The following is a 17,511-nucleotide window of genomic DNA, read 5'->3' as shown; positions in this document are numbered from 1 at the left end:
CAAATAAAATATTTATTTCCAGCTTCAGGCACCATTGCTCTTTTCACCCCTGTGGGTGTGGAAGCAAACAAGCCTGTTATGCTGTGTTTGACCAGGGTACACACAGTGAACATCTGGATCGTAGTAAGGCGGGTAGGAAACCTGCTAAGTAACCGTAGATGCACGTGGAAATAGAGGAGCGGTTTGTGGGTAATCATATATATTCTGGAGCAGAGGCAGCGCACACAACTTCTAAAGCCCATCCAAGTGATGGAAGGATATCTGGACAGACATTTAAGAGCCAAACATTTAAGAACCAAACATGGAAAGATTGGTGCCAACGCGCAGAGGAGATTCACCCATACAAACATAAAAACATTTGTACCAACGCTCCTCAAACATATTATTAATAAGACAGCGAAGGGGGGATTCTTCCCCTTTCCTGTCCATTCTGCTTTGCCCAGGAGCCCCTCGTGACGACCCTGGAGCTGGATGATTCCAGATCACTTCCCTTCAGACCAGGAACAGACGTTTAGAAAGACGGATGAAACATGAGCGGCTGTCAAAGTGCCCTGGCTCTCAGCAGCTAAAAATAACACTAATTACAATAAATACATTCAAAACACAATACATACAGTAAGAAAACAAACAAACAAAAAACAATGACTACATGAGGTGTTTAATAACCATACATATTGCACTGTACATACAACATGCAGTGAAATGCTTTTTTGCAAATTCCAGAGACTGCTGGCATAGTACAAATAGAAAAGAAAATCCACATAAACTATATGTATAAATGTATATAAATGTATAATTATGTACATTGTAAAAATAATTTGTACAATATATGCTGTGCAATATTTGCAAACTGAGAATAATAATAATAATAATGATAATAGACATCAAGGACTATAACTGCGTGCAAAGTGTTACAGCAGTGAGGTGAACACAGTATTCATGAGTCCTAGGTTGTAATAGTTGTGATAGTAGTTCAGTGACCTTATAACCTCTGGGGAAAGAAGCTCTTCCTGACTGTCTCTGTTCTGCTCTTGTGGCTGGGAAGGCGTCTGCCATCCCAGGTTGGGATGGCGGGGATCCTTTATAATCCTCTTAGCTCTGGTCCTGCACCGCCTGGCACCGGGTGGTGCCCTCAGCCCAATCTACAGCTCCCCGCAGGGCTTTGCGGTCCTGAGAGGAGCGGTTCCCATACCGGGTGGTGATGCGCCCAGACAGGATGCTGTCCATGGTTTTTCTGGATCTGTGGAGCGACTCTGGACTTCTTCAGTTGTCTGTGGTGATAACGGCGCCGCCACGCCTTTTTCACCAGAGCGTCTGTATGAAATGTCCGTGTCAGGTCCTCGGTGATGTTTACACTGAGGTACCTGAAGCCGCTCATCGTCTCAACAGGGGCCCCGTTGATGATGAGGGGGGTGTAGACCTCTGCTGCGTCCCTCTGAAGTCCAGGACCAGCTCCTTGGTTTTGCTGACGTTCAGGTGGAGGCTGCTGGTCTGGTTGGTGCCGGGTCTTCCGCCTCCCCGCGTCGGCCTTCTCGTGGCTGTTTGCGATCAGACCCACCGCAGCTGTGTCGTCAGCAAACTTTACGATGGTGTTGGAGCTGCTCTTGGCCACACAGTCGTTGGTGTACAGGAAGTACAGCAGAGGACTTATGACGCTGCCTTGGGGGGCTCCTGTTTTGATGGTGCGGGGACTTGAGGTGTGGCAGCCCACCCCCACCACCTGGGGTCTGCCGGACAGGAAGTCTAGGACCCAGTTGCACAGGGAGGTGGACAGTTCAAGTTCCTCGAGCATGGTGACCGCTCTGGGGGCCCTGTGGTATTGAAAGCTGAACTATAGTCAATGAACAGGAAACCAAGGAACAGGAAGGCAAGAGCCTGAACCAGTGCTGGATCAGGATATTGCAAGTAAATCGATATATCTCAGTGTCAACCTCTGAAGACTTCCTTTGCGGTAAAGTGGCCTGGGGAAGGATGTGAGGTCATTTACAGAAAACATCTGTAAGCGACTAGCTGTTGTGCAAGCTGTCAACATACACAAATGGTTAAAAGGAGCTTACGGTGTGTGAGGCCTCTCCGTCCGACAGGGGGAGAGGTCAGACTCGCAGCATTTCACAGGCAGCCGTGAAGTCTCTCCCAGAGCGTTCTTTTATTAGCGAGCCTTGCGTGGGAAGTCTTCCCTTTGGGAAGTTCTGAGAATGTTCCCAGGGTCTCTGACCTCCGCACCGGCCCGGGAACGGAACGAGGTAGCGGGACAGACCGCCGGAGGCTTCCTAATAATGTTAAACAGCAATAGGTTGGTGACTTCACGGCATAAATAAGGGTAGACTACTGCAGCCTAAAGTCAATGAGGGTGATTCCATCGTTGCCCTGGAAAGGTGCAGTGGTCACCTCAATGCCACGCTTTGTCATCTAGGACAGAGAAAGCTTGAAGCTGTCTGTCACTGGTCTGTCAAGCAGTCAACTGAACTGCCAGGAAAGTCACAACAACTTGTAACTGGTCCTGACCCAAGAACGTCCCCGTCTGACGACAGGTTTTGAACAAAGACGTAGCGACATCAAAGACCAAACTTGATGAATTGCTGTGCAAGTTTTAATTCGCACCGGTGAACCAAGAAAAATCGGGACATTGGTCGACACCAGTGCTGAGCTGCACTGCATGCAATGCTTTGAAGAACCACGTGGTGTTTCAGCCTGACCTGGTCCTGCAGGATCCGGAACCTCAGGAGGACACATCACAAACTGGACGTTTAGTTGATTTGTTTGCGATGTAGGTACCGGAGCTAAAGATTTAAAGCTGGTTAGCAACCAGCAAACATGAGAAATCATAATTAGAGCATTTGCTTCAGCCTTAATACTCTGCAATCAAGGGTCAAACACGGCAAAAGCTGCTTTGCCATCGATCATTGTGATGATTTTGCATTTTTGAGTTCCCCAGCGTCGAACTCGACTAGAAACTCCACAAATCCGGCGACTCGTGATGATTGCATTGAACCGACCTGGGTGTGAAATATAAGTGTGACCGGGAGTCCTATGCAGTCTGGAAAGTGTGATGTGATTAATGACAAGGCCTGCCAGGCTGCCCGGGATTCTTTCCACCAGGAAGCTCCACGCATGGAGGCAGACGTGCTGAAAGTAGGCTAATGAAGGCCGCTAGGCCACGGACGGGAGCAGACAGCGCTCTGCAGCCGCACTGACTCAGAGAAGCCGCTCGTCTCACGGCGACTTCATGCGGCTCAACGTGGCCTTTTCTCTGCGGCCCTTACACACAAACCTTTAGAACCATGATGGGCTCTGCTTTTTCCTTTTTTTTTTTACAGGGCGGCACTGGGGGAAGAAAACCATAGGCTGGGAAAAGGATTTTTTTCAAAGAGTGATCGTTTGGGAGGAAAAAAATACATCCTAGGAAGGTTTCATGTTTTTATTATAGTTTCAACAGCTTCCCTGCGGCCTTTTCACAGAAAGTGTTTACTCTTACCAAAGGACCACGTAAGCAGGATCCCTCTCTCCCTCCCCACCGGTCATAGTGTGGAAAGTGGGCCAGGTTCTGCCCAGCTTCCCGTCCATCACGTTTCTACCTGCGGCGCCGGGGAAACGTCCACGGTCACAGTAAATGAGCAGTCGGTCGGTGCTGGGATCCCAGAGCCGCCCGGGGCAGCGGCTCCACCCTCAGCCTGCATGCGGTGCCGCCGTCGTCGTCGCCCTGCGCTCGAGCCCGGCCGCTGGCGGAGGAAGGCGGGGAAATCGGCCGAAATACAGTCCACCCGGCCGGCGGGCTTCACCGGGAGCCGCTCCTTCCTCCTCCTCAACCCTCACAGGTCGAGGCAAATTCCAACGATTTGAGTTGGAGGGATGTGAAGAGGAAGAGGAACGTGAACGCGGGAGAAATTCATTTTTCATTCCTTTATATGTCAATCGTCCGGTCAACTATCGTCTTTGGAATTCCCCTCATTTCTCCGTCTCTCCAACTGAATTTGCCTCAATCTGTAGGTGATTTGATTTCTCATCCCTCTGAAGCGCCTGGCTCTCGACCTCTCGACCCCCCCCACACACCGCTCTCTCTCCATTCTGTGGATGGAAGCGAATGAGCCGAGACGAGGGCAGACGAGTCCTCCATCCACAGCGCTACGTGGCGTGCGCGGCTGGAAGTCTCTCGGTGTAAAACACAAGTTTTTAAAATGTGTGCGGTGTGCGCGCGCGTGCATGTGTGTGTGTGTGTAATGCTGTGCAGGGTCGGCGGACGCTTCCTGCTGCGGTCAGAGCAGAGACGTCGAGCGGCATCACAAGTACAGAAAGGAAGACATCGACAGATTTCATAAGGAGTGTTTCTGCACAGGGAGGATCCCTCAGCTGGAAACGTTCACGTGGCCTCACACATCTGGTTTTCCAGCCACTGAGACACTGAAGGAGGTCTGTGCATTTGGTTTGTAAATGACACTTTTCTTAACTTTACAATGATCCAACGTGCTTTGAAAACAATAAGAGACAAAAAAACAAAGGAGAGTCACTCGAAAAAAACCTCAAAATAAAATGTTCATGTTAAAATGTGATGCAGATCTGAGGTCAGGAAACTAAGGCAAATTTGTTTTTTTAGTGAAACAAGGCGTCAGAGGTGACTTTGCTGAGGACAGTTTGAGTCCAGTCTGAATGCGGCTGGACACATGAAACGCTTCATCCGTGAACCACCAATCAGACAGAAACTGGGCCATGGAGGACTTCCAATTAGTATTAGTTTAATTGATTCCCAAACAACCAAAGGAAATCCTCATCGTGGAACCATCGGGATCAGGCCAGGCGTCCGGAATCCCTGGGAGTGACACCGCCCGCCCCCTCACCATTTCCACCTGATGGATGTTTCAGATTGAAATGACACACTTGGCAGCGGTGAGAGCGGCTGATTTTCCGCCGATTGCCATTCCAAATAGGTCATTACATGAAGATGAGCATCCCAGAGGACTCCCAAACCCCAAAAAAGAGGAAATAATCCAGAAACCCGGTGGCGGACCAGACAAGCAGCAATCAGCCAGAGGACGGTTAAAGAAGTTAAATAAGTTAAACACGATAAAGATCAGCGCTTGATAAACAAAACCACACACCCGGAGAAGAGACTCCACTACGTAGAGGAGAACACAAAAGTGAGGGAATATAATTTGTAAACGTGTGTGTGTGTGTGTGTGTGTGTGTGTGTGTGTGTGTGTGTGTGTGTGTGTGTGTGTGTGTGTGTGTTAGAGGCCAAACAGGATTTTTTAATAATAGCAAGAGACATTTCATGGACGTCCAGAGTCGCCTCCTTAAGTTCCCTCTTATGATAATGCAGATGTGAATTTCTTGCTGACACAACACATTTCATAAAGGATCAATCCATCAGGTGGTCCGTGTCGGTCAGGTGGTCCGTGTCGGTCAGGTGGTCTGTGTTGGTGGATTTCAACGTTTTCTGTTCGGACACCAGGTTCCCTCTCGTCTTCGTTCCGAGACGTCACTTTCTTTTCTCCAAACATTGTCTTCTTCTGCTCCATTGGCCAGTTTTGTTTTTTCCTTCGTCACCTGGGACGGGTGGGGTTGTGAACGTTCATATCATCATCATACATTTCAACAGTTTACCGACCATAACCATCACCACTGCTGCCTTTCATATCATGGGTGTGTGGCAGACCCCGCCACCAACAACGCAAACAGCAGATAGAGAAGCACAGGCAGAAGGCAAACAACCAAGCAGGCCCTGAGCCTCCTCGGGGGGATTCATAAAAGTCTTATCTTATGGACAGAGAGTGTTATCACACAGCCGGTTCTGAACGGATCAGGGAATAAAGACTCCGACGCCCTCAAATCATTTTATGGTCAATCAGACAAAAAGTAACCGGGGGGGGGGGGGGGTGCTGTACTCCAGGAGACAGTAACGAGATCCACGTTTCAGGAACAAACCCGCCTGCCGGGGTGAAGCCCGCTCTGCCGCGCAGCTCAACACTCTGCCCGGAACCAAATGTTCTGTTTGTTCCCAACGCTGTTGGAATATGAATGTGAACCCTGAGGCCAAGCACACCGGCACCCGGTGAGCCAGGTGCACGAGGAACAAAAACAATGGATCAAGCGCTTCCCACCGAAACAAACCCCACCGTGACCTTCGACAGGGCTGTTCAACTGACGGCCCGGGGGCCCCATTGTGGCCCTCGCATCAATGTAGATCGGCCCTTTATATAAGACAGAAGGCTTGAGATGAACTGAATTTGATAAAGACGTTGGATCTGATAGACCTTCACAATTCATTTCCAAAATTGAAAAAATGTATTGCACTTTTGGACTCGAGGCTCCAATATTTAGAGCCTGCAGTGTCCGAGACAAAGCCAAGGCTCTGACTCCGCCCTCCGTCCCTACACCACCTGCGCGCTTGTTTCTGACCTGGAACCGTTACCATGGAAACCTTTTTCGGTTTTTGATTTCTCAATTCTGTGCGACATTTGACCTATTCGCTGTCGCCAGGGTGACCATCTGCACACGTTCAGTGACAGATGGAAAAACAGGGTTCTGGGGCTGTGGAGTGTGTGTGTGTGTGAGTGTGTGAGTGTGTGTGTGTGTGTCAGTGCATGTGCTGCTGCAGTCTTGACCTATCAGTTCCAGGGAGGAACTGCAGACAAACGGAAGGATGCCAAGGGACAGAGAAAAGAGGAGAGAGGGAGGGAGAGAAAGGGAGTGAGACTAAACTCTTGTCGGGGGTCGAACCTGCGGCACTGTGCACTGACAGCCCCTGCAGAACAAACACACCCCGCCTGCTGCCCCGCCCTCTGAGCAAACACAGCTCTCCATCTCCTCTCTCTCTCTCTCTGAATGGATAGAACGACTTCACCGCCTTGTTAAAAGAGAAAGAACAGGACCAAGAGCAAAAAGAGATATTATAGGCCCCTATAAGATAAGATAAAGATAATAATAGATAGGGGATATTAAACTGTGTGTGTGTGTGTGTGTATCTATCTATCTATCTATCTATCTATCTATCTATATATATATATATATATATCTACACACACACACACACACACACACACACACACACACACACACACACACACACACACACACACACACAGTATATAAAATATATTTTCTATAATCCTCAATTTCCCCCCCAGAGATAAATAAAGTGTTTTATTATATTCTATACAATATATATTTTATGCTATATTAGGTATACATGGCTGAGGAGCCAATGGGGCGAAGCTACCATCTGTGGGCCGATGACTCAACGCCTCTAAGTTCAAATGCGGCTTCATTGTGGTGCCTGGGCTATACGTTTGGTGTCGGTAAGCCGCCCCCTCCGCCCTCCAGGGGCCCCAGTCAGTGTGTCCTTTATAGGTACACCTGTACAGTCCAATACACCAGCTCTGCCATACATTAAGCTTCATGTTGTCCATATTGTTCAGGGTTTTTTTGTGTTAATTCAATGATATGTTTGAGCTTCAAGGTCATAGTTGGTGGTGGTGGTGTACTGAGCTGCATTATATTCAGAGGTGTTTCTAATACTCTGTTCCCCTCAATAGAATGTCTCAATATAATGTAGTTGTGCACGTTACATTCAACTATGACCTCAGCCATAAACATATAATTGAGTTTACACATTTCCAACTCTGTCAACAAAATATGAACATTATATACTTCATAAAAGTAGAATTTATGGCAGAGCTGGTCTATTGGTTACATTGGGTTGTACAGGTGTATATTATTGAGTGCAGCCTTGGTGTATATTACCTGTCTAACCCTCCCTTCCTTCTTTGCAGAGAAGCTTTACTTTCACTGGAAGTAGATCTTGAGACTCTTCCTCCTCTTTAGACCCCGTCCACTCAGCATGCACCAGCGAGCGATCCTCCAGCGTTAAACAAACGCTGCGGCAGTACAATGCACACACACACACACACCTCCATTTCATAAAGCCTAACAGCACAAACACACATGCAGTAATACAAACTATTCAGACTGATACACCCGCCACACACACACACACACACACACACACACACACACACACACACACACACACACACACACACACACACACACACACACACACACACACACACACACACACACACACACACACACACACACACACACACACGCTAATGCATCCACACATGGCAGCCGTATCGCGAGCACTCAAGGGGCAAATATCTGTCTCGTCATAAAGCTTTCATTCCTCAACGTGTTGCTTTTCACTTCCTGCCGAAAAAGACACACTTAGCCTGAAGCCGATGGTCCTGAGCAGAATGCATCTGCAGCTGGACGCAGCGCGGTGACGGCCCTGCGACCGGTACCTGACCCTCCAGTGACAGCAGCACAATGGTAAATGGACTGCATCTTGTAAAACGCTTTTCTAATCCTGCGTCCTGGGTCCTACATTCACCCATTCACACACAGGTTGATGGAGGCGGCCGCTGTGCAAGGCGCACACCTGCTCAACGACGGCAGTTAGGGGGTTCGGTGTCTTGCTCAAGGACACTTCGACGTGCAACAGGGAGGAGGCGGGAATCAAAACAGGAACCCTCTGATTATTGGACGCTCTACCTACTGTGCCACCGTTGCCGCAGTGGGCACACACACACACACACACACACACACACACACACACACACACACACACACACACACACACACACACACACACACACACACACACACACACACACACACACACACACACACACGATCTGTTCTAGGATTGTAGTCCTGGAAACATGGTGATATGGTTAAATGGTATTTTTAAGGAGCGTTGTCGTTTCGTGAATTATCCCAAAATATTGTCAAATTATCGATAGTGAGGTGTTGGTCAAAAAGATGGCATAATATTTAATTTAGTCAATATTTCCCACAACAGCTCCGCTGATCCATTCCACTCCTCATTCAAACACCCGTCATAACTGCAGACCCCGGGTGGTTCGATTCCACGCCTCACTAGGTGTTACGCAAGAGGCCTTATCGACTGGTTGAAACATGTCTCTCTCACACACACACACACACACACACACACACACACACACACACACACACACACACACACACACACACACACTCTCTAACCTGTAGTGACAGGCCGCTGGGGGGCTGGCTGAACAGTGTGAAGTGGCTCGCTGATCGCAGGCCATGTGCTCTCCTGACGCTCTGCTGTGGGAGAGGAGCAGACAGCGCCCCCTGCTGGACGGAGGACAGACAGACACATTAGGTTAGTCCTTTCATCCTGACTTCTCAGAGGAAACAATCGCAGCAGACATGAGGGGGAAACGGGGACAGACGTCGCTGGTTTCTATCTGGCCGCGTATCGCTGGGCTTAAAAAAAAAGCAAAAGCTTGAGGTGCAGAAAAAGCAACACTGTCCTATTTTCTATATTTCTACTTTCACTGTTTCCATGCTTATTCATTTCATTTCTCATTTAATTTCATAACCTGACCGCCGGCTAAGGGATAAGAAACATCATTACAGGCAACTCTCTGTCAGACAGAGGAACAGAGGAAGCTGTGTGTGTGTGTGGGTGTGTGTGTGTGTATTGTTGTGTTAGTGATGGAGGCGCTCGCTGGCCTTGCAGCGCAGGACTAGCTGTTATTTCGATCGTCTATCTGGTAATTATCTGTCCTGAAAGAAGAAGGGTATCAGGACGGAGAGAGAGAGGGAGAGCGGTGGATGGCAGGAGGTCAGTGTGGATGTGGAAACCCGTCCAGGAGGTTCTCCATCCGTCTCAGTCGGAACCACCACAGCGTGTTCCTCCTGAGCCACCGTATAGGGAGGTGCAGAACCGCACCCGCTCGCACTAGAAAACTCTGAAAACTCGTCTGATAAGAGTCTCCAAAGGCTAGTCGCCACAGCCACTATCTCCATCTCAACAGGCTCCCTGTCGACGCCCCGCCAGCAGCTGCTCCACGCTGATAGATGCAGCCAGAGGTTGTGCTCTGAAAAGCACCACCCAAAACTAAAACCAACCCTCTACCATCCTAGAATCAAACCACACTCGAGGTCAGATCGGCCATCATTTGTTTTCAGGATTTATTTCCTCTCCTCCAGCTCTTCAGATTAGAAGCTGCAAACGAGCGGAACAAATTCTGGATTCAAACGACTAACGGAGCAGAATAAAATGCCACTTCCCTTCTTTGTGGATGTGGCGTTTTCATAAGGCAGAGCCGGGTCCCAAAACAAGACCAGATGCTCAGATGACCACTCGTGATCTCATATGACCGTGCACCTCAGACTCGTGATCCCAGCGCGTTTCCGCAGGGCGGAGGATCCGGGAGGCTCCGCAGCGTCTGAGTGGAAGAACCCAGTGCCTTTTGGAGCTGCGTGAAACTCCTCTGAGCCGCGTCCTGTTGCCATGGAGGACAAACACACATTGTTTGCTCCGCTGATGCGGCGATGAGGAGCGTCCACAGCAGCCGCGTCCGCACGCCAACGTTCCAAACGGACGTCACTCGCAGGGAATCCGAGTGGAGACGACGCAGGAATGACTGCTGTCAAGCGACTCGTCTCATGACCTTGTACGGATAAATGACGACAGGTTTTATCACTAAAAGTGAATTATTCCAAGCTTGTTAAAAGGCTGCTTTGGTGAGGAGTGATGTACGACGATCCGAGCTGCTGCGCCCACTCAGGGTGAAACAAAGCCATTCCTTTGCTGGTTCTGCCTCTGTGTGTGAGTAACCGCATGTCTACTGAGTGAGTCAGACACCAACATGCAGCCGCGGTTTGAGCGGTCTCCACTCCATCTTTTATCACCGCTTCAATCCAACAAGACAACAGCCCAATAACAAGAAACTGGATGTTTTCAATATTTTTACATCGTAGTATTACAATTTTAATTTCCTGAGACACAAAACGCCGACACTAGACTCCAGACTGAAATAACGGGGAAAGTACTATCTATTCAGGTGACGTAAAACTAAAAGTTTGAAAGTGCTCCATAAATTGAATTGATTTTTTTTCAACCGCTAGGGAGTGAGCTGCAAATGTTTTCCCAAATTCAACATGAATCAAAAGGAGGCGTCGGTTCTGTTTGAGGCGTGACTTCTCTGAGTCACCAGGCCGGGCGCCCGGGGAGCCCTCAACTAGATTTGTTGATCAGATCGTCTCAGAGGACGTCTGCTTCTCTCATTAGATACTGAACGCAGCAACTAGGGCGCACACACACACACACACACACACACACACACACACACACACACACACACACACACACACACACACACACACACACACACACACACACACACACACACACACACACACACACACACACACACACACACACACACACACAGCTCTGCTGTTGATATCAGTGTTAATGTCATGGAGGGAGGTGCTGCAAAGATGCTTAAGATGGAATTTAAAACTACATCTGCGTGACGGTGAAGGAGTGTTACACCACCCAGTTTAAAATAAATGGAACATCCTTCCCGATACTGAAGCAACCCGGGGGGTCCGTCGTTCCAGAAGCTGCCAGCGCCATCAAGAAGCGGCTTAAATACACCGGAGCTTTACCATCAAACCCTCCCTGACAAGTGGAGGACAGTTTGGCGCACGGTGATTAATTAGTTTCTTTCATTGTCCCCGCAGTCAAAATACTCTTCAGTGAATTACATTTGCCGTGACAATGTACTAAGACAATCATAAGACGCATAACACATCCAACACCGGTCACACCATAACTAAACTGTCCTGCACAGCTCCCATGAATGCTTCCAATGGAATGGTCTTGGTGCAGTTTTAAGAATCAGAGGTTCTGCCGCCCGCGACGACCGCAGCAGCACACTTCACCGTACCTATGAGAGCGAGAAATGCCACGCCCGGCTGCAGCCATGTATCGGCCTCACCGCCGGGGCAGCCGTTCAGATCTACCCCCCGCCCCCCCCTCGTCTCAGGTCGCCTGGATCAGACCCGACTCTTTTAATCTTCACATGTTGTCGGCAGGCTGCGCTCGACACGCTGCGCGGCCAGAGTGTTCCCAGATGACCCAGAGAACCACATGCACACATTCCTTCCCCGGGTCAATCCTTGATACCTGGAACCTCACACCAGAGGGTACTGGAGGTATCTCCTTACGCAAGATGCATGGGAACTTACACTGGGTAATGGTTAGACGCACGTTCCACAGTAATCAGATCGGTTTGTGGAGCTCAGCCTCTCAGGGTGTAGCTGAACAGGCTTATGGGTAAGGCATGGACGGGCTGCGTCACCTCGTGTGTTTTCGGAGAACGTGCAGGTCCATCCCAGAGTGTCAGCGCTTACGTACAGCAGCACCAGTTTCCAAGTGCTGTTCTGTCTTTTTGCCTTGGGGCAAAGGTGGAGCTGTGCAGAAAGCTTTGAAACAAACTCTGGATGAATAAGGTGGTTAAACAAATTAAACCCGGGGGAAAGTCACGTGATTTCAACCCGTTGTGCCACGTCATGCAGGTTAAGAAAAAAAAAAAAAGATAGTCCAATACACGTCTAAAAATAGGACCAAGAGAGAATTTAAACACAACAGTGGATCCCAGGGGAGTTTGTTACGCTGTCCAACCACCTCGGGGTGATCTGTGCGTTCATGGCATCAACAATAGGTTCCCTTCAGCCTGGACGGACAAACGGGGGTCCATGCCTCAGAGTCACCTTGTGCACGGTGATGGAACCCATATATCATCACAGCGCCGCTTCGCTGTGACGGCGACGCAGAGAAGATTGGTTCGTAAACAGCGACACCAGATAGGGATGCGATGGGGGGGTCTGAAGCAGGGGTATCCAAGTAGGAGGTAATCACACGGAATCATGGGGACAGTTTCGGCTGGTCAGCAGATAGCTGCAACTGGAGTTGGCTCCTCAACTCTGTCAATCCACCGCTAGTTGAATTATTTAAGCAGCAGATGGTAAATAGAACTCTGCAGAGTCGTGCACGTGGAGACGCTCGGCTGCTCTCGTCTGGAGGGGCCTTCAAAATGTCCAAACCTTCCCTCAGTTTGTCCAGAGTCCATATGGTTGCTCTTACCGCATTGTTCCTGGATGCAGCACGCTCCCATACACGCTAGATACAGCACTATGTACTATGATGTTATTAATATTAATATCTTCATTTCCTCCGTTACGTACATCTACTACATTTGGATGTTTCTGATGTGGAAATCTCTTCATTTATTGTCACCCCCCCCAGCCAGCCAACAGTGGGGGGGGGGGGGGGGTTCTGCCATATGGAAGAAGTGATCTATATCAGACATATCAGACCATAACTTGTTTTTCCTCCTAATAAACTCCCACTAATATTTCTTAAAGTTCATGTATGAAACGGATATTGTGATCTTCTTACCTTAAATTCTTAGTTACAGTTTGCATTTGTGAGGTTTATTTATTTATTTATCCTGATTAAGCAGCAAATCACGCATTTCGGGCAATAAAGTCAATTTCAATATGATCAATACAGCTAACAGGCAATCAATGATAACACTGATTTATCGCTCCACCCTGGAAGGAGGTTTGGAGGGTGCAGCAGGGAAGAGAAATGGAAGGAGGAGGAGGGAGGCTGCAGGCAATCTCTCTCTCTCCTAGACTTGGTGGAGACAGAGGTTGAGAGAGGGAGCTGGAGATGAAGGCAGGAGATAAGAGCCAGGAGAGGAAAGATGAAATTTCCAGCACATTAAGCAGACCCAGTTACCCAATGCCTACACCATGCCGGGGGAGGCCGGGGGAGGCTGGGGGAGTTAATAATCCCCTACACCGCCAAGGAGAGAGGGGTAAGATGAGAAAGGAGAGAGGGAGTTCCCTGGTCTCTCCCGATATCAAACTGCTTCGCCCAGAAATTTGTCCTCTGCTGCAAATGCACGGTGGCCCTGAGAGCTCAGCGCCCTGTAGCGTGATGAAACACACACACATTAAGAAAACATCTTCACCAATATCACAAAAGAAAGGCAGCACTTAGAAAACGTGCTGCAAATCCCGACGTGTCGAACGAACCGCATAGCAAAACACTTTGCAAATACAAAAACACATGCGCATTAACGGAAAACACCGGACCAACCGCGCCACCCGAGACCGCCTTGTCCAAATCCTCCATCTGTTTCCTCCATGCAATTAATTAATAGTGTGTGGCTCTGCGCACACACACACACACACACACACACACACACACACACAGCATTTATTCTTCTAAACTCTTGGACAAAACCTTCCACCAAGTTACGGCGCACCCGTCGGGATCAAGGCGGTTGTTGTGATATATTTTACGTGCATGTGGCTCGAAAACTGTGGGAGGACTAGCACAGCGAAATCACTGGCTGGGAGGGACAGCACATTAACACCCATCCACCACACCATCCCATCCCATCGCTCCGCAGCAACCTTCTCAACGTGATGAGCGCCTGCGGTCGGCCATGTTGGAGGGCCGACAATTAATAACAACAGAGGAGGGAAACACGGCTGTTCCTCCCTTCACACTCAATCAACATGCACACACACACACACACACACACACAGTCATTCAGCATCATTCATGCACGTGCACGGACACACATGCACCACGACACCGGATCTGGCAGCCAGCGGCTCCCGATGTGACAGAGATGAATGGGCGGGTTGAAAAGTGCCTTCATTCATAATGGAATACAGCGACAAAGCAGCCTCATTCCCAGGTGTGGAGGTGTGTGGTGCGGGCGGGGCTCAGGGCTGCAGCACGCAGGGAGGAGGAGGGAAGACAAGCGAAGGATGGAAAGAATCCAGCGAGGCCCAGGCCGGTCCCACATACGAAATCCATTGTGAAGTATGTTCCTGATTTATCGGCGGTGACGCCGGGCGGGGCGAGGAGGGAAACGCTGCGACGCCTCACGAGGCGTTAGATAAGCCTGCAACGCAAAGCTGGGCTGTCCCCGCAATGTCAGGACGCTGCTCTCATCTGCATGTGGAGACCTGAGAGGAGCTTAAACCCCAGAACCAAGCAGAATGTGGACACTGCAGAAGGAGTAACGAAATGTGTCGGAGGAGGGAAAGCGCGCGCGCGCGCACACACACACACACACACACACACACACACACACCCCCCCCCCCCCCCCCGTGGGCTGGAGTGGAATGAAGCAAGACAAATGAAAGAAATGGAAAATAAGCGTAAGTGAACCTCAGAGGAGGGACGGTGAAGGATTGTGCAGGAAAACTGTGCGTGTGTGCGCGTGCGTGTTTATGCAAATCAGTGGAGCACACTTCTAGTTCTTATTCTTCGTACCAAATGGCCATAAATAGTAAAAACAAAGACCACCCCGCCCACACAATGCACAGAGCACAGTGCATGATTAATTCTATTAACTCATTAGGGCCGACTGCACAGCCAGACACCGTGCCAAACAGGGAACACGTGGCACAATTAAAAACAACACGTTAAAACTATTTATCTCATGCACGTGGCTGAAAACTATTTGCACGTGTGCATGTTTCCAACGCCCCCCCGTCCCCCACCGCCCATGAGGGTACAGGGTGTCAAGCCCTGTTGTTTACACTGGTGCTCAAACAGCCATAACGACAGAACCCAGTCCTGGCTTCTGGTTGTGGCTCAGCAGGCCCCGGTGAGCAGATCTTTTCCTCATTAGCCTTGTCCACCTTGAAATAACGCCCGGCGTCTGGAAGCTCCGTTTACAGCTCATGTTGAATGCAACCAAGACGACACATCAATGTCTTTTTTTGGGAGGCCCGTCATTAGAACTGCTGCAGCTAGAGATTCTCTGCTGCAGCTAGTTTGTGCAGGATGGTCTTAGTGCCCTTCACCTGCAACGTTATCCATGGGTGCACCTGCCAAGGGCAAGGGGGGCAGATCCTCCTGGTCACCCCAGTAGGTGCACAAGACCAGCGCAGGACTCCATAGTAGGACCCCGGGAGACGGCCAGTCCTGCGGTCACGAGTAGAAACAATGACACACACACACACACACACACACACACACACACACACACACACACACACACACACACACACACACACACACACACACACACACACACACACACACACACACACACACACACACACACACAATGTGGAGTCAAATCCACTTATTGTCCAATGTGTGTGACTCTTGAAATTAGAAGGTCAGTCTAAAAATTCCCAGTCACACCCCGACGGCAGAGGCAGGTGTGCAAGGTGCCCGCCCGCTCATCGGGAGCAGTTAGGGGTTCAGCGCCTTGCTCAAGGACACTTTGACACGCTACCAGGAGGAGCAGGGGATAATGAACCAGATCATCCCTTTCTGTTGCCGTCTTTGCTCCTAAACAACATACAGTTTTGTATTGCGTGAGGAGAGATACAAGATAGAACATACAACTTTAAAAAAGGGAGTGGTGATATCTGTAGGGCGTTTAGGACATTGACCTTCATGACGTTGTGCCAGAAATGTAACTATAAAATAAAAATATTACAGTAACATTTAACAATTTTGTGAAAATCCCAAATTAGATTTTTCCCTTTTCCACATTCAACCGTGCTCATAGAGCTGCGTGAGCGGCAGCAAAGCCTCACCGCCGCCTCCAATTCAAACCTGGAGTGAAAGGGCTTCGTCCGGACGGCTCCATTTGAATGAAAGCGGGGGGGGTGCGAACACCCCGACGGCCCAGGCTACAAGCGCATCTCTCACAAACCGAGCCTGTGAAAGGACGGTAAATTGTGGAGTGCGTAGGAGGGAGACAAGCAGTCTGAGGGATGGATAACCTTCAATTCCCTGTAGAAAAAGCGACCCTTGTAGGTGTGCAGTGTTGCCGAGGCGACGGCAGCACCTGGCCAACTCTTCAAGCTTGTGAAAGGGTGAGAGAACCCGATGAGTAACAGCGACTACCTCCAGCCCGCTGTGTCACCCCTGAGCTTTGGCCAACACACCAACAAGCAAATAGTAAAAAGCACTACATGCGCTGCGTCGGAGTAGGGGTGTTACGATTCCGATTCGAAATGAAGAAGAAGAAAGAAACAGTCTTTATTCGTCACGCAACACACCACACACACACACACACACACACACACACACACACACACACACACACACACACACACACACACACACACACACACACACACACACACACACACACACACACACACACACACACACACACACACACACACACACACACACACACACGCTTTGATGGTGGCCGGTGAAATGGATCCTCTGCATTTGACCATCCTGGCTTGTCAGTGGGCAGCGTACGTGGACGCGCCCGGGGACCAGGTGATAAGTGTCCATCGCTGGTCAGACCATGATGGTGCATGTTTTTGAGGAGGGTCCTTACTGACGAGAGGTGGAGGAAACCCCATGTTAGCACGGGGGAACATGCAAACTCCACACAGAAAGGCTCCTATTTGGGAGATAACCCACCGGGAGCACGGTGCCAACAGCGCCCCAGGTGGGAATCGAACCCAGGACCTTCTTGCTGTGAGGCAGCAGTGCAATGCCGTGCCACAATGAGCCTTCGATTTCAGACTTCAAGATGATTAGTTGAATTAGGAAAAAAAAAAAAAAGTCAGTTTAGAGGAGGATCTACAGAGAAGGGC

General features: G+C 49.6%; 1 protein-coding gene across 2 annotated transcripts in view; it reads right to left on the bottom strand.

The window, feature by feature from the left end:
* mcu (mitochondrial calcium uniporter) overlaps window positions 1-17,511 on the bottom strand; it is a 46,870-nt gene that overhangs the window by 14,044 nt on the left and 15,315 nt on the right. Inside the window, exon 2 of one of the 2 annotated variants that reach the window (XM_080016779.1) lies at window positions 9,064-9,177. In XM_080016779.1, coding sequence (XP_079872905.1) covers window positions 9,064-9,177 — 114 coding nt within the window. The remainder of the gene's footprint in view (window positions 1-9,063; window positions 9,178-17,511) is intronic. The other variant, XM_080016780.1, reaches the window with a different exon arrangement.

Source organism: Zeus faber (genome assembly GCF_960531495.2).
Source record: "Zeus faber genome assembly, chromosome: 16".
NCBI classification, from domain to species: domain Eukaryota; kingdom Metazoa; phylum Chordata; class Actinopteri; order Zeiformes; family Zeidae; genus Zeus; species Zeus faber.
The sequence above is the reverse complement of the archived record's forward strand: the minus strand, read 5'-3'. Positions and strand labels throughout refer to the sequence as shown.